This window comes from Blennius ocellaris, assembly GCF_963422515.1.
Source record: "Blennius ocellaris genome assembly, chromosome: 7".
Classification (NCBI taxonomy): Eukaryota; Metazoa; Chordata; class Actinopteri; order Blenniiformes; family Blenniidae; genus Blennius; species Blennius ocellaris.
This window is the reverse complement of record NC_137656.1, coordinates 13401616-13425766: the sequence shown is the minus strand read 5'-3', so window position 1 is coordinate 13425766 and position 24151 is coordinate 13401616. Positions and strand designations below refer to the sequence as shown.

At 44.1% G+C, this 24151-nt stretch overlaps 2 protein-coding genes across 2 annotated transcripts; one reads left to right on the top strand and one right to left on the bottom strand.

Moving 5' to 3' along the window:
* The first annotated feature begins 4146 nt into the window (after positions 1 to 4146).
* LOC308132939 (mothers against decapentaplegic homolog 4-like) lies at positions 4147 to 11473 on the top strand. Its single transcript, XM_080500164.1, has 10 exons — positions 4147 to 4360; positions 5154 to 5467; positions 5854 to 6028; positions 7125 to 7379; positions 7475 to 7582; positions 7662 to 7712; positions 7796 to 7979; positions 8202 to 8370; positions 8481 to 8619; positions 9170 to 11473. The coding sequence occupies exons 2-10, from the start codon at positions 5228 to 5230 to the stop codon at positions 9379 to 9381; spliced, it is 1533 nt and encodes a 510-aa protein (XP_080356290.1). The 5' UTR covers positions 4147 to 4360; positions 5154 to 5227; the 3' UTR covers positions 9382 to 11473.
* Positions 11474 to 12585: 1112 nt separating this feature from the next.
* On the bottom strand, positions 12586 to 23113 carry LOC308132884 (RNA-binding protein MEX3B-like; the record flags this gene model as incomplete). Its single annotated transcript, XM_080500071.1, has 5 exons — positions 12586 to 16600; positions 17849 to 18657; positions 20231 to 20276; positions 20447 to 20685; positions 22477 to 23113. 5 exons carry the CDS (start codon positions 23111 to 23113, stop codon positions 16196 to 16198), a joined length of 2136 nt encoding a protein of 711 aa, XP_080356197.1. The 3' UTR covers positions 12586 to 16195.
* Between the last annotated feature and the right edge of the window lie 1038 nt (positions 23114 to 24151).

Genomic DNA, 24151 nt, shown 5'->3' with positions numbered 1-24151 from the left:
ACATACTCCACACAGAAAACCCTGGTAGTTACTATTTAACCACTTTACCACTGTGCAACCAGAACAGACATCGTCAATCGATGTTCTTCTTTGGCCATTTCCTCGTATCGATGTTGTAACAGTGGATGATGTTCTTACAACCCCCTCCTGTCCACTGTATCCTCCTCCTCCTTCACGCCATTCACCTGCATTTCCTCCCTCATCGCGCCATGAACACATTCCTCTCTGGCCTTCCTCTTCTCGTCTTGACAGGCAGCTCCATCCTCAGCATCCTCTTCCCTACATAGCCATCGTCTCCCCAGCATACATTCTTAATCCCGACTGTTCTACTCACTCCCAGTGAAACCCTCTCCATCCTCAGCTCTGCCACCTCCGGTTCGTCCTGCTGTCCTTTAGTCAGTGTCCTTCAACCCAGCTGGGACGCCACGATAACAGATCACTCCTGACAATTTTATCATCCAGTTAACCCCGACTGTACTCTCCTCTTTTCACCTCCCCTTCACACCTTCCACTGCTTTGGATGACCTCTGTCTCTCTGCACACACCATAACTCCTCATATATCAATGTCACTCCAAAAGAATGACAAAGATGTTGAGATACGGCCATTTAACGCAGAGGCCTGTTGACATTCACGAGTGTGCATCGTGATATGGAGTCAACTTATTAATAGTTACCAGCGTTTTGTCACAGTAAAATTTTACGGTGGTATATTGGATTGGACATTCTTCAACAGGCCACAAACTAATGCAAGGACTCCTATCAGGACTCAGATCTAAAGTGTATTGGATTGTTTCCTGGCCCATGAAGCGCACTTCCTTTATGAAGGAGGGCAAAGTCAGGCACAATTAGAGAGGAGTGAATGAAAAAAGAAGGGATGAAGGAAGCAGAGCGACTGTAGAAAGAGCTTAAAATTATATTTTCCACTCATTCCATTTGTTTTGGAATTATAGCTACTTTTCTGGTGACAAGTTGGTACTTGGGTCCTAAATCAGTAATTAGTAATATAATCACATATTGTAGTGTTTTCTGAATCATAATTTAGTCAGTGTAATTCCAGCACCACTACTTTTGAGAGTAAAACAAGTAGCTGATTACTATTACACCAGTAATGTTGAGACTGATTAATTTTTGTCTGTGAGCTCATCGCTCATCACATTTGGTATACATAAAAAACAGATACAAATTCCGAAAAACTGCCATATATTAAATGTTGGTTGTCTTAGAAAAAGGGATAAACATTCAATTACCGCACATTTTTTTACAACTAAACCAGAAAGGCGGTTTATTGTGCCAATTGTATTTAACAGGTTACCGCTATTGATATCAAAACTGAAGTGATGACACTCAGGAGGAAGCAGCAGTGAGGAGGTTATAAACAAGTGACTCTGTGTGTCAAATAAAAAGCTGCTGTCCTTTTATCCAGGTTTTTTTTTTCTTTTCTTTTTTCAAAACAACTGCCAAGTCTGATGGAGAGGTAGTCACATCCCATCACTCACACTCCCTTCCTGCTTGTCTACTTCTATTTATGTTTGTGTCTTTGTCAGTACGTGTATGGTGAGAGGTGTGCTCGCGCGCGCGCACACACACACACACACATACACACACACACGCACACACACACTGCAATCATGCCTCTGGGGGACGGTTGTCAAGGTGATCTATAACAAACTGATTCAGCTCTACAGAGCAGACCCTGAAGACCATCAGCAATCAGCCAATCACAGCATTTCACTGGTTTGTGTATTGTGTGTGTGTGCATTAGTGGCATCAGTGCCTTACAATATTATAAACAAGTTTTGATCAGTAAGCTTCTGGCTGCTCTGCTTTTACTGTAAACCCCATACAGGTTATTTTGTTGTTGTTGGGTTTTTTTTTAAACTATAAACTGACATAATTACCTGACATTTAATGTTCACCTTTTAGTTGTTATGCTTGAGGGGAAAAAATATAAAGTCAGTATATATCTTTTTAATGTTCTGATTCCATTGATGTCACTAACAGCATCCTGCAGAATTGCATCTTACTACATATAAAGAGTGAGGCGCAGTCACGAGGCCAACTGACACGTCACTTCATGCTAAAGAATTTTTTTTGCAGCGACTGTTCTGTTTGCACTCAGTCCTGTCTGCTCCTGTGGGACATTTGTGAAGCATGCAAAGGAATGACAGGAGTGAAATTCAATTTCTTAGGCCATCAACAGGGAAGGGATGTATTTATGTGCATCTGACAAATCTCAAGGGTGAAACTGAATATGTGGATATAACGGAAGGGAAACAATTAAGCCCTGCCTGGAAGTGAAACCTGTGACCATAAATGCTTGTCTCACATCTTTTTGAAGGACACGTGATTTATAATTAATTTATCATATACATAATAATGATATTTACACATTTATAAAAAATAGTTGTCCTTTTTTGAGACAAACAAGTGCAAATCAACCTACATAGACACCCATACAATGTGGGATTGTCTATTTTACACACACATTCTACACAGAGCCTCCCCAAGCCTGCACGCGAACCAACAATATTCAAAAGGGCAGACCACCACAACACCGTGCATTCCTTAATGAGTTTATCAATACCATCTTATGTTTCATGCCACCTGTATAACACAAAACGGAGAGTAAAGTGAGAGGTCTTACAGCCAAATGAATCAAAGTTTTCTACTCGGAAGTTCACATATAAACTGGTGAAGGATTTAAAAACAGGTCGTTACTGCCCTCTGATGGACACTGTAGGGAAAGCGAGAAAGAATGGATTTTATTTTGTATTTGTCACATGTCATACTATAAATATAATCAACACGTCTCTTGTTTTGCTTTTGTCTTTATAGTATTTATGTTTAATGCTTTGTCTGTCTCCTGTTCTCTTGGACACAGGAAAAAAAAAGTCATTCAGAGGAAGGAATCAAGGACGTATAGGCTGAGGTGAGAAAAACAGTCCAAGAACACTCTGGAGAGGATTCTTTATTGACTTCCCTGGTTAAGGTTATTCAACATAAATAAAAACAAGAGACTGGGATCAAAGAGGAGAGGGTAACAAAGAAAAACATGATGCGCAATTACAATTATGAGAGAGAGAGAGAGAGAGAGAGAGAGAGAGAAAAAGAGATAGATAGAGATAGAGAGAGGACATGCTATTGTATTTTCATTATTGTGGCAAAACGAAAGCATCATCAAGGTTAAACACTTCTACTGCCAACTAAACATCAGAGCATCAAATTTCACTCGACTCTGTGCCTCATTTATCACAGAGGAGAAAATCCAGTGTGAAACCAGCAGCTGTGATGTGGCACCTTCGCTATAATTCCACTGCTTCATTACAGAAAACTTCAAATGACACATTTCATGCCGCCTCGAGATAAATCATCTCGCATTACATGTGTTTGTCAGTTGCAGTATAAGTGTTGGATTAATCTAAGAAATTAACAAAGTGGCAAAGAAATGGATCACACATGAATGAATGTGTGAACATCCATACCAAATTAGACTGATGTACTGTTGCTGTCGGATATTACGAGATGTGATGTGCACAAGTGATCTTCCATCTTCAGGAAAACTGTACCAGCTGGTGAAGATCATAGCAGCAGGAAAAATCAAGAGGGTCACCCTGTTCAGGTCAGGTCCGATGAGGTGATTCGAAAGGTACTTTAGCACAAAATACTCTGAACTATTTGGGGGATTTTGTGTTTCTTCAAGTTTATTGTATTCATCCTCTCTGTCGTTGTACCGGTACCTCCACCACCTCAACCTCTTGTATGCAATAACAAGTAATCTAGAATAAAGTAAAATAATAAAAATGAGACAGATACCTTACAATTCGAACTAACATCACCATAATAAAAACCTGAGTCTGATCCTGCAGAAGTTGTTTCATTTACATAACCCCCTTTGCTTGCTCAGGAATAGTTGGGGGGGTTTCAATGTAAAATTGTCTGTAACTGGTGTATCACAAATAAAATTCACTTGAATTCAATTAAAGACATGCAATGGGCATTCCCTGTATGCTTTAGTCCTTCCCAGAGTTTCAGAGTGGAGTGTCTTGTTGCTTCAAATAAATGTGATCAGTCTTTTTGAACGAACTTTCTGATTCATTGGTCTGCGCATGCGCGGCGCGCCATGGAAGGAAACAGAGAAACGAGTGGAGTGGGACGGAGTTGTCATGAAATCTGAAATCTGACGCTCTTTTCAAACTCCATACCAGAGGATGCAAAACTGCAGCCCGGGGAGTGGAGATCTTCTCATGGCGTGTCTGTGAGCAGCAGGTGGAGTTTATCTGGATCACCTGGGAGGTCCGGTCACTGCAGTGACGGAGGCAGGGCGAGGGACGGTCCGCCCGCTAACCCGGCTAACTCCAGGTAGCTACTTAAAAAAAACTACACTTTAAACCTCTCCGCCGGCGTTTAACGAGCAGCGGCTTGATGGTAGCTGAGGATCGTTTGGTTGCTCGCTGTAAAACAAAGTGGAGAAGGGTTTATTGCTGCTCGCTCGCTCTAAATAAACAAACGTGCCTGCTACTGTTAGCAGCGCTGCTACCAGCTGAAAGCTAACAACCGGAACGCTAATAGAGCGCACTTACATCCGGTGAGGCCCTTCACAGTAAAACCAAACTGCAAGAACAGTCAAAAATATGCAGGGGGGTTATTTGAAGTTTCTACCTAATTATATTTTTACAAAGCAATTAACCATTTATGCAGAGGAATAATTTAATACACAATGGAGCAATGGTTAGCGCTCTCGCCTTACAGTGAGAATTGTTTGGGAGCTTTCTGTGTGCAGTCTGCATGCTCTGCATGTGCATACATGTCACTGCAGACTGTCTAGTTTCAGCAGCAAAATACCGCAATGATGCAAAGTAAAATACATCAATATATAAAAAAAAAAAAAAAGAAAAAGTTATGTATGCGCTAGCCCTTTAATTTCGTGAAACTGTAGGTATGGCAGGATGTGGGCATTTTTGGAAAGTTGAAAGTTGAATTGTCATCCACTCTGAACACAACCAGCATAATAAATTATGCTGGTTGTGTTCAGAGTGGATGACAATTACCACTAATTACAGATAGGATATATCTATTTCAATGCGCAAATAATGATGATTACACTATTAAAGTTACTTACATTGAAAAACAATATTTTATATAATCCCTGCAGTGATTCATCAGTTGCAGGGAAACGGCGTCAGAGGCACATATACCCCCCTCGAAGTTCAGCCGAAGAAAGCTGAGATGTCCATCACCAGCACGCCCACCAGCAACGACGCCTGCCTGAGCATCGTGCACAGCCTGATGTGCCACAGGCAGGGCGGCGAGAGCGAGACGTTCGCCAAGCGGGCCATCGAGAGCCTGGTGAAGAAGCTGAAGGAGAAGAAAGACGAGCTGGACTCGCTCATCACGGCCATCACCACCAACGGGGCTCATCCCAGCAAGTGCGTGACCATCCAGAGGACGCTGGATGGTCGGCTGCAGGTAGGAGGGATGAAGTACACGGACGGCGGAGGATTACACATTATACTTGACTGTAGTGCTCAGTGAGTGCACACCGGCGCATAAATGTCAAGTATTTGGCGTTGGTTTGTTTTGTTCTGAGTTTGTTATTCAAGACGGAATTTACAACTGCAGCTAATAAATGGCTTTTATTATTGGATGCGAGAATTTTCCAAAACGTAGAGAGGATTTGCCATTGCAAATTGAATATCATCTGACTTGCCAAAAAGTCACACTCTTTGGCTTTTTTTTTTTTTTTTTTTACTACAAACAACCAGAAAAAAAAAAAGATCATTAACAGTTTACCAGTGTTTTAGATTGAATTTCCCCCTCGCATTCCTCTCTGACTTGGTCGTCGCTCTCCTCAGGTGGCTGGACGTAAAGGCTTCCCTCACGTCATCTACGCCCGGCTGTGGCGATGGCCCGACCTGCACAAGAACGAGCTCAAGCACGTTAAATACTGCCAGTTTGCCTTTGACCTGAAGTGTGACAGCGTGTGCGTCAACCCCTATCACTACGAGAGAGTGGTGTCCCCCGGCATAGGTGAGCCGCACAAGCCAGACAAGCGTTGAAAGGCACGGGAATCATTTCAGCTGTGTTTTATTGTGCGTGTGCACGGAAGTGAAGTGAAAAGCTGCCTCGTGGGGAGGAAACTGAAGTCTGCCGCACATAATGAAGTGGGGCGTGGAGTACATACAAAGGCCTTGCTTGTCGAGTGCAGTGACACTGGTTTTTAACTTGTAATTTGATTTCGACCGAACGTAGCTTTCTTTTGTTTGTTTCATGTGTAGTAAAATATGAACCGTGTGGCATCATTTGCCATTTCTCAAAGTGCTGGAAAGCCAAAGCAACTGCATAATTCACCTAATTCATTACATTATATGATACAGAGAGAATAGAATTAATTTCATTGTCTCCACATTTATTACAGTAATCTTGCATGATGATATATCCATACTTAAGTGTAAAGAAACTCAGTAAATTATGACTAAAAACAAGATGGAAGTGTAAAATGTGAAATAGATGGTGTTATAGTTTAATGAACGTTGATATAAAATGCATTTTTTTTCACCTGTGTCGCCTCCCCAAAGGTCAAACCGGTGTTTTAGGATGTATGTAGTTCTTGAAATTATTTGATCTCTTCTGCACTATTTTTGCAATACAGGTTATGATTTTGTATCATTTTTAAAAAAGAAAATCAAATAAAATGCATCTTCTTTCTCACAGGCAGAACCCACGTTCTGTAGTCACATTACACTGCGTGATCAAGACTGATCCGACGCATTTACACAGAAAGGTCCTTCTTTATGAGCGCCGTTTTGGTAAGGGTGACGTTTTTGTAAGAAATTCTGTGGTTTTGAATGACAGTGAACCGGTTTCTCCGTCACCGCGGCAACCTCCACCTCAGCCAGCCATATCATGATGGTTCCATCAATAACCGCAGCGTTGTTTGTTCACCTCTGACTTTGTATGAAAATCCATCTGTAATTTTAACTTCATTTTTCAGCAGCGAACAATGAATGGTTTCTCGTCACATTGAGTTTTCCAGAGATGATGTAAAAAGTTGAATACAGACTCCTCACTGTGTGTCTTGTCTCTGGAGGCAGGCTTGATAACATCTTCACGTGTTGCTCCACAGACTTATCGGGACTCACGCTCACCCCTTCCGGACCCAGCTCGGCTCTGATGGTCAAAGATGAGTACGACTTTGACGGACCGCAGAGTCTACCCACCATCGAGGGGGTGCACTCTCTTCAGACCATCCAGCACCCGCCATCCGGCAGCCGCCCGCCCCCTCCCGAATCATTCGCAGCCCCGAACCTGCTCCCGCCCCCCGAGGCCTCTGCCTCGGCCTCCGCAGCGGCTTTCCCCGCCATCCCTGTCGGCTCAGGCAGTATGACACAGTCACAAGATATTATTGAACACGCTCTGAAGATGTTTCCCCAAATGCTTTGCCGCTTTGTGACGGCGCTTCTGTTTCCTCCTCAGCCGCCAGCTCCAACTGGTCCAGGAATAGCGGTTTCACCCCGAACCTCCCCCACCACGCCAACGGTCACCTCCAGCACCACCCCGCAATGCCACATCCTGCGCACTACTGTGAGAGCATTCCGTTAACCGCAACTCTTTGCTCCATCCGACAATTCAAGTCGCTCACGGTTTTCTCTCGTCCCCTCAGGGCCGGTACATAACGACCTCGCCTTCCAGCCGCCCATATCCAACCATCCAGGTGAGATGACAGAACCGTTAGTTGAACTGCTGTTTTGTTTATGGCTCAACCCCACCACTGGTCCCCGTCTTTTCTGCTCTCAGTTCCCGATTACTGGTGCTCCATTGCATATTTCGAGATGGACGTTCAAGTCGGGGAGACATTTAAAGTCCCCTCCTCTTGCCCCATCGTGACGGTGGACGGTTACGTGGACCCCTCGGGGGGAGACCGGTTTTGTTTGGGTCAGCTGAGCAACGTCCATCGCACGGAGGCTATCGAGAGAGCGAGGTAAGAGACCAAAAGGCCGGAACTATATGTGTTTTAGAGAAACGAGTAAGACGAGACAATCTGTCCCTGTGGAGAAGCTACAGAAATATCCACATTTCCAGCTCTGTTCCGGAAACACTGCTATCCCCCTGACAAAAAAAAATAACTGTTTAATTGAGAAGATGTTTCATCAATACACATTTCCCGATCCCGTTGTGTTTTCCCACTTGCTCTCTCTGCCAGACTTCACATCGGTAAAGGAGTCCAGCTGGAGTGTAAAGGTGAGGGAGACGTGTGGGTGCGGTGCCTCAGTGACCACGCAGTGTTTGTCCAGAGTTACTACCTTGACAGAGAGGCGGGCAGAGCACCGGGAGACGCTGTGCACAAAATCTACCCCAGCGCTCACATCAAGGTGCGGACGCCGCCGGCTTTTTTCTGTTTGACGGCGACCCCCGTACACATCGTATCGGAGAGAGGCAGTCGTTTGCACGACTCAAACTCCTCTCCATTCGTCCGATCCAGGTGTTCGACCTCCGTCAGTGTCACAGACAGATGCAGCAGCAGGCCGCTACGGCTCAAGCAGCTGCGACAGCACAGGCGGCAGCTGTGGCCGGAAACATACCCGGGCCTGGATCGGTGGGAGGAATCGCTCCGGCTATCAGTAAGATACAGTAATTGTTATCTATTTTTTTTTTTTATCTTGTTGTAAATCATTGTACTCGGCAGAATGACAGAAAACAGATCTGATGTCATCTTAAATTGAATTTATTGTACTGCACAGTGGCGCCACCGGGAAAAATCTGCATTTTCCTACTGAAACTGACAAATGAAACCTATTTTTGAAACCAGTGGGAGATGATGCGTGTCACAATAGTTACCAACCCTGGTTTCAGTCGCACTAGATGGGTTTAATTAATTCCCAGCCTCCATGTGGTGCACGAGTTTGATGACATCATTATCGTCATCATAATAGAGGTAACAGAATTAAACAAAGGTCAAGTCCCGGTCTTCGGGACTCCCCGCAGAGCAGCAGAACTCCCTGGTCTCTGCGTCGTTCCAGTTCAACAGGACGAACTCGCTCCTCTTGTCGCTCGTCACACTTGCAAATGTGTTAAAATGAACTTCACTTTTCCATTGAATGGGTGCGGCCTCAGCTTCCCAAGTCACACTTCGCGACGTCACACCGGGCTGATAATGACTCTCGTCATCAGGTCTGTCAGCAGCAGCCGGCATCGGGGTGGACGACCTCCGCAGGCTGTGTATTCTCAGGATGAGTTTCGTGAAGGGCTGGGGGCCCGACTACCCCCGCCAGAGCATCAAGGAGACCCCCTGCTGGATCGAGATCCACCTGCACAGAGCTCTGCAGTTACTGGACGAGGTTCTGCACACCATGCCGATAGCAGACCCACAACCTCTGGACTGAGGCCACAAGTGGTAAAGACTTTTTTGTAAATTGTTGATGCCAGGTGACACCGGAGCGGTAACCAGGACGAATAGAGAAAGGATGTCCGGTATAGCGACGGGTTAAAAAGCAGATGATCTTCAGATCAACTGGAACTGGAATGTATACTAACACAGAAACGGACTACTGAAAGACATTAAAACTATGAACATCAGAGTGCTGTACAGCAGCTCGTATTCGGGCGTCGGAATACTGCAGTCTTTTCTTGTTTTTTTTTATTCATGCTGTTACAGACTGATCAAACCTGGAGTTACAATCCAATCGCATGTCGGATCACTTCTCGACATCACCTCCCACCCCGCAGCCAATGAATCAAGTCAGACCTGACAGAATTAAAGGACTTGCACTGCACAGGAATAAGAGTCTAAACATGGCGGGTTTTTTTTATTACATTTTTGGCCAGTCTGTGGTCTTCAGCTGTTTAGTTTCTTCCTGTTACTGGAGATGTGGCACGGTGAGCAGAAGGTCTGGTTACTGTTCGGGTCATGATTTAATATCGTCTGCAGGTCACAGCTGCACTTTATCTTCTTCACCAGCCTTGAAAGTACCAGCCGTTCCACTCATGATGCAATGCTTTACTCTTTCACCGTCGTCGCGTCGCCACTTTCCCAAAGCGACTGATGAGATGGTCGTTCATCGGGACTCGGCCTGTTTCAGGCCTGGTTGCTTTTCGGGCAGCGGCCTGCTTCACGCAGCCACAAAAGATGAGTTTCAGAGGCCTTCGCTTAACTGCCTTTTTATTTTTATTTTATGTTTATGCTTCAACAAAAAATAAAAACGGAGATCAGATGGTTTTTGTTTCAATGGATTTGAAGCTGGAAACAGGCCAAAAGTCTATGTTTTATATCTTGGATTGAATTTCAGTGCAAAGAACGGACTTTTTTTTTTTTTTTTTTGAGTTTTTGGCAAACCAAAGTACTGATTGCTCAGAGATGCACTATAAATAAGTCCTGTGCGATCATGAGAGTGAGAAGTCCGGTCAGCTGCCTGAGCTGTGTTCATGTAGAGATGATTGTTGTTGTTTTTTTTTGTTTTTTTAAACAAACTCAACTGCTGAGCTGAGAATCCTATATCTTCTGACAGGCAGCCTGCTGGTGTACTACAACATTCAGGTGTCCTGTGTGTATCGTTTACTTACAAAGAGTTTAAAACTGATCCCAGCAATACTGAGACTTTAGTTTTATTTTTGTTACTTTAAGTGAGTCGTAGCACTTTTTCTGGAGTTCTTTCATTAGCCATAGTTCTGGGATGGTGGTCCTACACTACAAATAAGGGAGAGAATTGGTGACATTTTAGTGCAGTTCTATTGAGAAACATTCTTAATGTTATTATAAGACACCTTTTTAAGGCCTTTTTCTATATAGGCATGTACATCCGTGGTAGGTTTTCTTTTGGCTGGTCTTTTATTTTTTTTGCGATTTTCAACGCTATTCATTTTAATCCATGTAAATAACTTTGTGTTCGAAGCTGCATGTCAATGTTTGCATGAACTGTAACGTCAATGTGAACTTTTTTTTTTTGAATCGGGCTCCTTGAACTTTCCTTATACATGAAATCAACTGAGAGCAGAAAGCGACACCAGCTGGATTTTAGTGTGATGACTGATGTAAACGTCTTTGTAGTTCTGAAGCAAATATGACAAACGTTTTAAATTCACATGACTCTCCTCAAACTGCAATTCTGTGCATTTTCCCTTTTATCCATTTGTAAGGTGTCTTTTTTTTTTTTTTAACTTGTCTTTTCCTTTAAGGTTTTAGTTTAAATTTGAGGATACTGCTGTTTAACAAATGCAGAAAAACTGAGCTGTGGGTTGCTCTTTAAAAAGAAAAAGTAATTTAACCCTTTTGAGCTAAGTTTTTATGTTCGATGGAAAAACATTTTATTTTTTTGCGTTTGTCCTTTTTAAGGGGGAACTTTGTTTTATTAACAGTTATTATAGGAGCCAAGTCAGCTCAGATGAGTTGATCTTGACTACTAAGACAGATTGCAGATATACATTTTATTTGTATTTTTTATGTGAGAGTATATAATTAAACATGGCCTGAAATTCTGAGTGTGTGTGTGTGTGTAGAGCTCCATCAGACATGTCACAGAACCTGCACATGTGCATGAAATGAGCAGTCAATGAGCAGCCGGCGCCGTTTGAATTAAGTCGACCTGCGAGTTCTGGTCCTGCAACTCCACTGTGTGACGTGATGAGTCACTCTCGTAACTGGTCTGTCTTTACTGGACCAAAATGTCCAGAAAACAACACAAACACATCAAATACCCTAATGTTACCGCTCGAGTTTGAATAGCTCACAGGTGCAGACCTGGAGGTCTAACCGTTTTATCCAGTCAAGCTCTCACATAATTCTAATTCACTTTACATCTTTGTCAGGATTGGACTGTTAGTTGAAGAGGATGTGGTGAAAATATTTGTAATGTTTCAATCATTACTGGTTTAACAGGACCGTCCATTCGCAGCAAGGATTTGACAATCTTGAACTTATCTCATTCTAATGAGTGACCCATTCAACCCTATAGGAGCAGAAATGCAACAACAATGAACAGAACTGTGGATCAGACGGGTGCACAGAATAAATCAAAGGATTTTTTTTTTTTTGTGAAGTTTTGAGCCACCGCATTATTCACTTCTTCACCTTTGTAAAGAGGATTGTCTGTAGCATATTTGCTTTTCCTTTTAACACAATAGAATAACGCGGAGGCTATGAAAACTCCCAAAAGCAGGGCTGCAAGAAAATAATGAGGACTTTCCTCACTGCCCTGGAACACGGAGCAGATGTCCCTGTTCTCCTAGATTATGTACGGCCCTTAATGGACCACATTTGTGGAGGGATGGCAGGCACATCAAATAAAACTGGGCGAAATTGCTGATCTCTGCTGAAATTCATGAAAACATGTTCATAAATCCGGTGAAAGGTTTCAGGACCGTTGTTCGCAGCACATCTTTGGTGTTAAGTGTTCAAGGAAGCAAATTTGTATTTTTTTTTTAAGCTCTTGTCTGGCAATAATATGAAATTTAGTACATTTGCATTGCAAACAGTCGAGCAGCTTGTCCCCTTGTATTCACATCTTCACAAAAACCTCGAGCGTAAACCGTCAGTAACACATTTCACATCATAAATGAATGAATGAACGACAGCAGTCCCACTTGGCTTTAAATGAAACCGTCTTTATTAAGTAACTTTAATATCAGAAAAATAAAACTCTTAAAATTCTCTTTACAGCAAATATATATAATATCAGTGCTTTGGCCGCAATAACTTAAAAGGCCTTTATAAAATATAGTTTGCTTTTAAACTCCTGACTCAATTTGAAGAACTTGTATGCCTTAAGACTCCCCCGACATATACAAAACAAAAGTGTAGTAAAATTAGCAAATACTTTGTACTGTTGGTACAGCTTAACAATATGTATTCATATATAGTCATGTAGATAATCTAAGATACATTTTAATAGTATACCGTTCTTAATTTGGTGGTGTACAGACATGACAGGCAGCTTGTATCCTTGGCCTTTTTACAGTTGCAGTGAGATGTTTTACATTGGCGGTATGACGTATGAAGACATGCTCGTGATGCACATTCCATTTTCCACTAGGTTTAACGGCAGCTATCAATACTATTATCATCAATACTGTAAACTAAGAACTAGACTACAAGCAAATAGCACTGACACTCCCCTGCAACATCTCTGGGTTTCCAACTCTTCATTCATTTAAATCACTTGAAATTAAAAAAAAAAAAAAATCTTATTGTAAACATTTTAATATATATTCATGTATATATGAAATGTAACAAAATAAAAATAAGTTCTGTATATTCATCAGTCATCAACAGTAATATATAATACATACACAAAAATGTCAAAAGAGATTCACGTGGAGAAATTTGAGGGCTGACCGTGTATTGCGATCCATCAGAGGGAGAGAAACGGAGCGAGGAAAGAGATCAGCCCCAGGCAGCGCCGAGGGAAGTCAAAAATAATGGGACGGATAGAAGACCAGAGAGGACAGGAGCAGGGGGACCGGGGTGGGGGTGGGGGGGGGGGGGGGGGGGTGCACTTTTAGGACTCTCGTGGTTCCATTTCCTCAAGAACTCAATCACCCGTGAAAAGAACGGGTTTGAAACAAGCAGAGCTATGCCGTGGAATATCTTCCAAATACTGTTTACAGCTGGAATGCTCGCGGGACTTAAGTCCAATGTCCACACAACGGAACGACCAGTATTGACCTTATCCACCACAGTCTGACACTAAACCATTCCAGTTACTTCAATACCCTTCAATCAAGTGTCCACTTACTCCATCCTGTTAAGTCGACAGACACTGGTTGTTTAAAGCTAAAGATCTGAGATGATTTTCACCAAATTTTGCACCATTTCCTGACTTTAGAAAAAAAATTGCCTTAAGTTGTCGATGCACAAAGGGGAAATACACAAAAATTACAATGTGCTTGCCCCAACTACTCAATAGTGTGGTCACATATGAGGAAGGCTTTGCACACAGTAGACGGGAAAACAGCAGCAGAGCTGATGTTTGTACTACCGAAACAGCTCAGCGGAGCATTAACGCGGGAGGTGAGGGGGTTAACACTGTGGAAAAGCAGTTTGAGCTTTGTAATTAAAAAACCAGGAGTTTTTAAGTCATCTAGTGCTTCCTTGACTAGTTACCACACTGAGATGAGTTTTGCATAGGCCTGGCAAACAGAAGTGTGGCATTTAAGAGTAAAGCAATAGGTGGCCTTCATCTCAGTTTTGACCGGCTCACCAACGTGTAGAGTCGGCCACAGCGTGGAGCAGTCCAAGTAAATCAACATTCAAGTGAAAGAGAGTATTATTGAGATGGCTATTAAAAAAAAGAAAAGAAAAGAAAAACATTAAATAAACAGCAGCCCCCGCCTGTACAACACAGGGATTTGTTCCAGATCACAGCCGTCCTCACAGTACAGTTTCATAGAATTATCATTTTCTTTTCACTCCCACGTGAAGGTCGAGTAAAACTAAGTGGCCAGAACTTCTGCGCAAATGACCACCACAAGGAGGAGGAATGTTACCAAAACTAAAAGCTGTGCATATCTTTCTGACTGATAATCAGCACAAGGATTCCTGTACAAGGATCTAACTGAGATTTCAACAAAAAAAGGAAAAACAAAAGGAGGAGGAGGGGGGGCATCATGTTTAGTGGTAAAAAAACAAACAAACAAAAAGCAGAGCTTCTGGACACGCACACAAAAAAAGATTGACAAATAAAAACAATACAAAAAGAAATAGAAGTTGCTATGATTTACAAGCTTCGTTCCAAGAAGAGAGGCTGAACTTGGAGAAATACATTAAGACTTCAGTCAGTCGGTTTGTGTTCTTTCGAGTCTGGATTTGTAGATAGTGTTGTTAATTATAGGCTTTAAAAACAAAACAAAACCAAAAAAAAAAAAAGGCCACAAGTTTTGTTTAAAGACAGAGAGACACGTTGCGTCTCCTGAACCAGTAGTTTCTTTTGTTTACACAGAACGGAATTAGGCACAAGTTTACCGTAAACACGATTTCTTTTAAATAGAAATGAAAAGCGACGTGGCGATACCAAAATGGAGAAACTTCCAGTACTTTACCATTTTTTTTAAAAAAGGATGGAGGGACAGAAGAAGAAAAAAATAAAAGTGGTTGCCATTTGGAGTGCGACAACTTTGTAGTTGCAGGTTTGACCTGTTTGGGTGAGAGAGAGAAAAAAAAAAGCCTTTATGGATGTGTTTACATGCTTAAAAAGGTGCAGTTTGTAAGATTTTACTTGTTTTATGGCTACAAATGTACTTCATATTTCAAATTAAAATGATTGAAATACCAACAGATTAGATAAACTATTAGTCGTTTTTCTTAGCGTTGAGATTAGCTCTTTATTTCCAAGTCTCATGACTCCTTATCTATATTTATAAAGCGCACAGTCAGCATTTGGTTAGTGGACCAGAAGAACCTAAACACGGGCTGAGGGGGGGATCCAGTGGATTCACCAGAGGACCCCCCAAACACAAGTTTGAGAGGACAAGATGACGTGAGACACTGCACCTTTAACAGCATGCCAGTAACAGCAGTCAGTGATTCTCAAAAACTGACTTGTGCTCTGTGTGTGTAAACATGTTCTCTCTAAGAAGCACGGAAATGCATCAAAAGCCAGCTGTCTGCACACAAATAACCTGGGCTAGCGTGTCATCTAACGGCGCGGTGTGGCATGTGTTTGATATGCAACGTCTACTACAGCATTCAAATTGTGTAATTACCAGATGAATACCATTATTTTTCTACACAGTCGTATGTGGTGACCCACGTAAACGTACTCGCCTCTTCATTAATCCTTTTCCCCACCACGAGCACAGCAAACAAGAGGCAACAGGGGCAGGGCCATCGTTAAAACAAACTAACAAACAAACAAACAAAAAGAACATGATATTTATACATCATGTATCCCAACCCACCCAATGCTACACTGAGGGCTTCTGACCCTCCCATTCATCAGTCAATCAGGGAAGAAGACTTCACAATAGCAGGCACATGAACGGGCTGAACACCCCAACCTATGCCCTAAATACACCTCATTCCTTATTCGTCGACTCTCCCCGACCTTTGTCACTCACACACCAGACAGGACAAAAGCAGGGGCGAGGAACCGCGAAGACGATGATTCGGGGCCAGATTTGTAAGTTCCCCACACAACAGTGTTAAGGGAAGCTGGCCCGCCATCAGCCGTCAAGGTGGTGGATTTAAAAAACAAAAACAAAAACAAATCACATATTGCGGAGCTGGATGGCCTGTGTGGCCGGGGACAGGCACACAGGGCACGTAGCCTCTGGACCCTGGCATATCTGGGTGGCACAATCGAAACAGAAAAGGTTATGGCCACAAGGAACCAAGGCAGCGATCACCTGGTTATCCATACAGTGGATGCATATCTCCTGCCCTCTCCCTGCCAATCCCATTCCTGTGCGGTAGGAGAGCGAGGACTCGGGGGGCGAGGACGACGAGGCGGTGCTTTCGCTGGAAGAGGAAAAGGCTGAGCTGTAGGAAGGGAACCTGTGGGCGTCCAGGGTCCCGGCTGAGCCGAAGGGGCCTCGGAGGACCCGCTGGGCCTGAGGGTGCTCCAAAGCTTCAGGGAAAGTCGGAGAGAGTCGGGGCGTTCCTGGCTGACTGGTCTGAAAAGATCAACAAGAGTTGTTTAAACAACAAATACGGCCGAAAGCAAACGTTTTCACAACTTCAGAGGCAAACTTGATACCGCTCGTGCTTGAAGGCAGCCATCGACTGAGATATTGGCGGTACCAGGCGATAAGATCTTAGAGATCTATTTGACTAGGAGTTGTACAGGGAGACGGTTTTGCGGTTGGCCAATGCCACCACACAACCGCAAACAGCTTCCGACCATTTCAGACCAGTCGTCAAAGAGATGGCGCAGTGTGCGACTGCTGCGCCGAGCTGCAGTGACAACACCGACTGAATAATTAGCAGAATTTCAAAGAGGTAAGAAGTGGGACCACATTCACGTCCCTATCATTTTTTTTTTCCCCTGCACATAAACGTTACAACAAATACTCCTTTCTTGGTTTACGCTCCGATTCCTGACTACAGGATAACAGTGTTCTTGTCCTCTGAAGTACGTCGTAACGGTCATCAACTCCAAATCCAGTGGACGCTGACATTGTCCAGACAAACTTAGCCTCACACTCAAATCCATAAAACAAATGCCGTATCGTGTAGCAGCTAATTTAAGAATGCTGAAGTTGCAGTCTGACTGAGCCTTCGGGTAATGTCAGTCATTTGTACAGTTTGATGGTTTGCTTAGTTGTTGCCAAGTGTCCTGCATCAACTCCACCGTTATGTCATCACTTCTTGCTTGCCGTTTTACGTGGTGCAAAATCCAGAACATGCCATTAGAAGTTATTTTACTTCAATAAATGTACCTTTGAAGTGACCCAGCTGTCATTTGACTCATATTTAGTTGATTTTCGGACAATATCATAATGGCTTTTTAAGCAAAAATGCCAATTTGTGTTTTGTCTCTCCAACCTCGGTCATTACTGTATCTTTTAGTCGCTTTCATGAGACACACTTTCAATGTTTTTCTTTACACAAAGGGAGAACGGTTTGATGAGCACATACATGCATGGAAACACCCAGAAAACAAACAAGCTTTGCTTAAACAGTCGTGGCAAAGCACGACCGGCCACCTCCTCTGTCCTGTATGCCAGCTGAAGTATTAAATTACAGTACAACAAAACGGAAAGCTGGTCCACAATTGACCTATTCTAGAAAACTATACGAGGTGCGCAAAGCATGGCTTGGAGAGGAATGACAGTGCCCATATTGTATAGAAGAAGGATGGATGTTCTTTAATGCCAGAGCAGGAGACCATTAATGGAATGCCTCTGTTGACTTCTACCCACCTGGGACTGGAGAGCATCAAAGGCTTGGAGAGACTGGTGGTCCAAAAAAGAGCTCCAGATGTGAGGCTGTGCAGCAGAATGTGAGGCAGTGGAAATGGTCAACGGGTCAAATCCTGAGGAGCAGCCTCCACTTCCCAGGCTGACCAGCTCCTCAGAGCCCACAGGAACAAGGCTCTCACCAAACCATAAACTTGCACTGCCGCCGCCGTTGTTATTATTATTATTATTATTATTATTATTGTTGTTGTTGTTGTTAGTGTTGGCATTAAATGGACAGGTTGGGCTGAAATCGGACATTTGGTTCCCATTGCCGCTGCCATAAAATGAATCGGCGGAGCTGGAGCCGCTGCCCAGGGAACTGGAGCTGTCATTACGGTAGGTGGAAGAAATCTTGATGCTGCTGTTGATATTGCTATTGACTCGCTGAGTACCGTTGATGTTGAGTGGCACCAAGCCACCGCCACCTCCACCTCCACCGCCACTGCCACCTCCACCTCCACCGCCACTGCCACCGCCACCTGGCGATGACGCACCTGCGTGGAGCCACCGGGCCTCGCCCAACCCGGCTGGCGCTGCGGAGGTGTCAAAGCTGACATCTGTGCCGTTGAATTGAAAATCATTGTTGTCCACGCCCGGTGCCTCGATGCCCCCGCAGGTGCCGGTACGTAGGGCGATGTGCGCCTCGATCTCCTCTCTCGCTCGGTCCACATTCTCGGGCATCCCGGTGACCTCGAACACCGGCTCTTTGTCACGACTGGGCGTCACGATGTAGGTGTGAGTCTGCTGCTGGATGCGTTTGATGGTTGCTCCTGAAAGAACGAATGTTCATTCTCGTCATATTGTTACATGAAGACATCCTAATAAAATCACTCATAGCATAAGGAACCGCTCGAAGAAGGAAATGAAGGATAAAGGGAAAAAAAAAAGAAAAGTTGGGTCATAACTTACAGTGACTGAAACATTAACAGACAAGTCGACTTTCCCAGAGCTTGACAGGTTCTCTCTGGCAGAGTGAAGCTATAGACTGCATAACCACAGCTTAACCATTATACGCTCACAGCAATGACTTTGCTGCAGTTATCGGACCAATCTGACTTTGATGTTGGGGGAAGCTGGGCTGTGCAGTAAATTACAGCCCTGAGCTGCAGGCTGTCCTGGTGACTCACCTGGCTGAAGCTCAGAGCCCACTGAATTCCTGCCTTCCAGAGAAACCAGATCACATGTCACAGGGCCATCAAAGGCGAGATATCCTTCAGTAATGATCACAATTAAATCCTGAGGCCAGTGCAAATTTATGGAAAAGGTGGAAAATGCATTTATTTTCATACGTTAAAGAACCTGTAATTCTGTGCAGTTTGGACTCTGCCTCAACGGTGCAGTGGCACATGGCTGAGAGCTGCTGCTGTTCAATTGACAAACCAACCCCAAGCTTCCCAACACCGAGGTGGTAATGTCAACAGGGCAAGGGGTCAAAGACTCCGTGAGAGCAAAATGTAACCTTCGAGTTTGCTGAGGCACTCTAAGCTGAGCCACTCCAAGAGGCTGAAAGTAACTTAAGACAGGCTGGTCTCCACTAGATAATTCACAACTTCCTGAAAGGGCTTCATTTTGCGCACATGAGCAAGGCTTTTTCTAATGCAAAGGGTTATACTGTAAAAGACTTCTTAAAATTGACTCTGTAGAAGTGCGAGAGGTTAGTTTACTTGTCTGAACCCAAGAGGTTTCACAACAAATTGTCAAATTGCAAACCATCAGTTTCATCCTTCATACTGTGTCACCAGGAGTTTCATCAATGTGATACAGTAGTAACATTTGCTCTAATATCATGATATAGTATTTGTCTAGGTAGGTTCCACTGTGGTGCAGTGACTCTCTTATCGCTCTGGTTCAAGTCCAGGTTGTCCCGAGGATGAATTTCTTGACTGAGTTCGCACACTTTACTTTGGAATTCTCTTGTTTCCTTACACAATTCTACAATTTAAAAATATATGTTTAAGGTAACTAACAACTCTAAATTGCCCGTTAGGTATCCATATAAGTAGTTGTGAGCATCCGTCCCTTTGTGTTTTTCTTCGCTTCATCTGCAGTCGGTTGGGATGAGATCCACCAACTCATGACATCAAGTTGAAGAGAGCAGTATATACGATGGTGAAATAGTCTATTTGACCCAGATATACATTTAGGAGCAGTAAATCAACTTGGTTCCTTCCCATTCAGACATTTAGGATAAATCAACAAACTAAATGCTTAATCTGGAATCTTCTTCGGCACAAACAAATAAATAAACAAAAGAAAAAGCCATCCTCCTTGTATTTTCTACCGTACCCGGCTTCAATTTGCAGCACAAGAAATAGTAGGAATACAAAAGAAAGAAAGACTCACCTTTGGGACCCACAACCAATCCCACTACACGATATGGTACTCGCACCTGAAACGATGGAAGAACGCAACATAAGCTTGCATGCCATAAATTAAAAAATGCAGCAGAAGTCATGGGACTCAAGAGTCTCCTCTTTATAAAACCTTGTAAAAACACCCACCCGACATGACCATCCCCTGTGAGTTCACTCAACGAAAACGAGTTATAAACATACTAACCTGAATGGTTGTCTGACCAGGTAGTGCAGGGGTCCCAAGACTGCTCCCAGCTGACAGAGGGCCGGTTTTGTTTCGAGAGGCTCTGATGAGGGAGAAGTGCTCCGCCGCTGAGAGGATCTCCCTCTTCGCCATGGCCACGTCTTCTTTGCGTCCAGTCACAACAAAGACAGGCTGCTCACCTCTCACCGGTGTCTTGATGTAGGTGTTGGTCTTGGCCCGCAGTGCTTTGATCTTACAGCCTGTCGGGGGGGGGGGACGACGACACATCATAAAAAGACTCAATCCTGAAACTTACAACATAACAAAGACATAACAAACTTTCCAACTCAAGAGAAACAATAAAAGTTAACGGCACGTCATTTATGTTTCCAGTCATTGATGGCATATAAAAGTAGCATAGCTTATAAATTAAATATCCCTTTCAGCCATGGTTGAGTGTCCAGCATCATTACCAGAGCCATTTCCTGTTGTTGTCAACACTGCAGAGCTCCCTCCCTCCCCCAGCTGCTCCACAACACCTAGTGACTCCAAAAGCCCTGCTACCCCTTTTAAGGTTTAGCTAAACCACACACAAAAGAAATGTTTTGTTTTTTTAAACAAAACCAAAACAAAAAATACATACGTATTTGATTCAAACACGATCCGGGTTTTTTGTTTTTTTTAATTCGTGGACTTGATTATGACCAACAGCTGATGTGGCAGAGCAATGGAGAGCAGCAGCACACTGCTCTTTATGTTTCTCCCCCCGAGACAAAGCACGACCAGGCACGGCTCAGGAGAGCCTGTCAGCGAGCCACCAACAAAAGCATCCCTGACACAGACCGGCCCTCGAAGCTACAAGACGTAGAGGAACCGGCTTCACGACAAAAAAACGTAGTGGTGTGAACTTTTTTAGGTTTTTTTTTTTGGGGGGGGGGTGGGGGGGGGGGGGGGGGGGGGGGGGGCTGAACGAGGGTGGTGTTGACCCAGTTAGCGTGCTAGGCTAGCTGCTTTCAGGCCAACATCAACTGTTGAAGCTAAACATGCTACATAAACATGGTTTAGTGTTTTACTTCCAAACCCTTTACATGTCTGCGACCCTAAAAGGTTTAAACGACTCAGCCATATCGGAAGAATATCGTTAAAATGTATGTGGTACATGTGAAAAATAACGTTAAAGCAAGTGAGGACGACAACAATAAGTTAGTATTTAGCACACACCAGAAGTTAGCCTCCGATTGGAGCGTGAAGACAGACGTTAAGGTGAAACTAAACAAAAGAGGTGGGGGTAAAGTCGACATTTCAACATTAAGTTTGTTCTTAGAAACTAATAAGTACTAAACCGGACCTGTCGTGTCTGGACTGTGATATCCTACGCAGTCCTGTCGGATTTTATTAGTAAAACAGCATGGGGAGGACAAGCCATTTTCGTTTGAGATTTCAGGGATATCAATGAGGAGAAACCTGAATTGGGGCAAACTGGAGGAAATTTGCCCTTTGCTGTGAATCTTAAGCAATATGAAAATTCTGTATTGCGATGAATAGTCCTATTTAATACCCATTTAAAATAATGCGGTCCTGGTTGGGCACGTCAGACTTTTGTGGGGTTTTTTGACCCGAGGATAATTTGTTGTGGAAATCCAAGTTGTTTGGCACTTCCACACACGTGAAAGACAGTGAGACCTCAGTTAAATGATCTTTGTGTTTTATGGCATTGCTATCTGTAAATATAAACAAATCATTAGAGTTCATTACAGTTTCTCTCAACTTTCCCCTTAACGGATGTAACGTGAAGGTCGAATAAGAGACCAACTTCAATGTCGTCTTTAGCGATTCTGTTTCATAAGTGTTTTCATTATAAAATAATCTATTTAATTGTTGTTGTTTTTTTTAAAGCGAACATTCTGAACATGTTTACATCGCTTCGGGTACTTCTCCGCTTCCTAAACGATCTGCCACCCAGATTCAGTCCTAACAACAGTTAGCAACGTAAAAACCGTTGCTGTCCAGTGTGCTGGAAGCCCTCCGGAGGAGGAGGCTGCTGCACTCACCCTGTCGACCCACGATCTCCGCGACGTGCTCGGAGCTCGGCACGGCCACGCACTCGGTCGTGTTCACGCTCTTCCTCCGAGCGAGGAGCGACGGCTCGGCCTCGTAGCCCGACTCCGCGTACACGCCGGACGGTAGCATCGCCATGCTGTTAGCCGGCGGTAAGGCGCCGCCGCTCACGGCTGTGTCGTCCCGCTCCTCTCCGCTGTACAACAGAACCGTCTCGGCGTGCTCCAGCCCGGACGGCACCACGGAGCTCGCCGGAGTGAGGTGCTGGTGGCGGTGGGCCTGCGCCAGCAGCGAGCCCCCGGCGCAGCCCGGGGGATCGGCGGCTCCAACTTCTGCCTCTTCGTCCTCGGGCGCAGCCGTTTTGGTGGCTTCATCTCCGGAGGGCGGCCGATGCAGGGGCTTCAAGTCGAGGACCGTGCCGAGCAGGTTGAAATGGCTCACCGGGGGTAGTTGTTGTTGGTGATGGTGATGGTGGTGGTGGAAGGAGACGCTGTCGTCCGCTTGTTCGGGGGTCTGGCTCTGGATGCCGTGGAGCTCTTCGAGGCCCATACCGGCGAAAGCGTGCACAAGCGGCGGCGGGACCTCGGACTCTCCCTCATCGGCCTCCAGTAAAGACGTGCTGCTCGGCATGACGCTGAACCCCTGACGTACTGTCGCTGAGCGCAAAGCGATGGAGGGGATGACTTAAATGTTCTTTTGTTTACAAAAAAAAAACGAAGAGCCTCCAGTTACTTGAAGTGTGTGTCTTTTGTTGTGTCTCAGCTCCCCATGCAGCCCTCCCGTCCCGACTCTGTAATCCCGTCCAGCTGGATCGCGCGAGACTTGGGTTTTTTGGGGTTGGCCGCGTCTTCAGACTCGCTGGTTCTGGAGGCGCATCCTGCATCAGGCGCGCCCTATCCGGACACTACAGTTCTATATTTACTCAGGATTAGTTGGCCCGAGTGACACACTTTCTTGGTGGGACCGCAGAATGGCCACTGTGTCATTTACACTGCACCAGCAAAGATCAAAATATACCAGTCCAAGGCTGTTTTCATTAGCAGAGCTGGAGGCAAAGTACGGGGAGGGATAACATGTGTCATCCTTGAACATTGTGAGTTAATTTCTTTCCCCAAAATATATTTTTATGACCATAGCATCCCGATCACTGACAGGCAACATTTAATTCTTGAAGTTGTTTGTTGAAAGCAGGAAAAGTGGGTATTTGTAAGAAGAATCTGAAGGCCAGACTGAGGTTATATGGCTGGATCAAAACATCTCCAAAAGTCTATCATCCAAAGTGGTGAAAGAAAAACTGGTTAATTGGTGACACAAGTCCAAAGAAATGTATTGTTTTAATAATTATTTTTCACAGTAAAACTTACATCTCACGTTGTTGTTCATGGAGCTGCATGGCTTCAAATCTGCCTGAGTATCATACTGACCTTGCCAACTGTTGAAATACCTCAGAGCTCAGAGAGAGAGGGGTGGGGGGAGGGGGGGGGGGGGTTGTCAGTTAAAAGAAATGGCTGGTTTTTAACTTTATATGAATTGTCTATGTATCTATATACCATTGGATATAGGAAAGAGGTATATCAGTGTGATCTGTTTCTCTATGTCTTCTCTGTCTATCGTTTTTTTTTTAATGCTGCTTTTGGCCATCCATGTATGCTTGAAAAAAATAATTTC

Bases quoted from the DNA above. Each gene is read 5' to 3' on its own strand.
- LOC308132939 (XM_080500164.1), top strand. From the start codon at position 5,228: ATGTCCATCACCAGCACGCCCACCAGCAACGACGCCTGCCTGAGCATC. The intron at 7,713-7,795 runs GTGAGATGACAG...TTCTGCTCTCAG, and splicing joins GCCCATATCCAACCATCCAG to TTCCCGATTACTGGTGCTCC. The intron at 8,620-9,169 runs GTAAGATACAGT...TCTCGTCATCAG, and splicing joins AGGAATCGCTCCGGCTATCA to GTCTGTCAGCAGCAGCCGGC.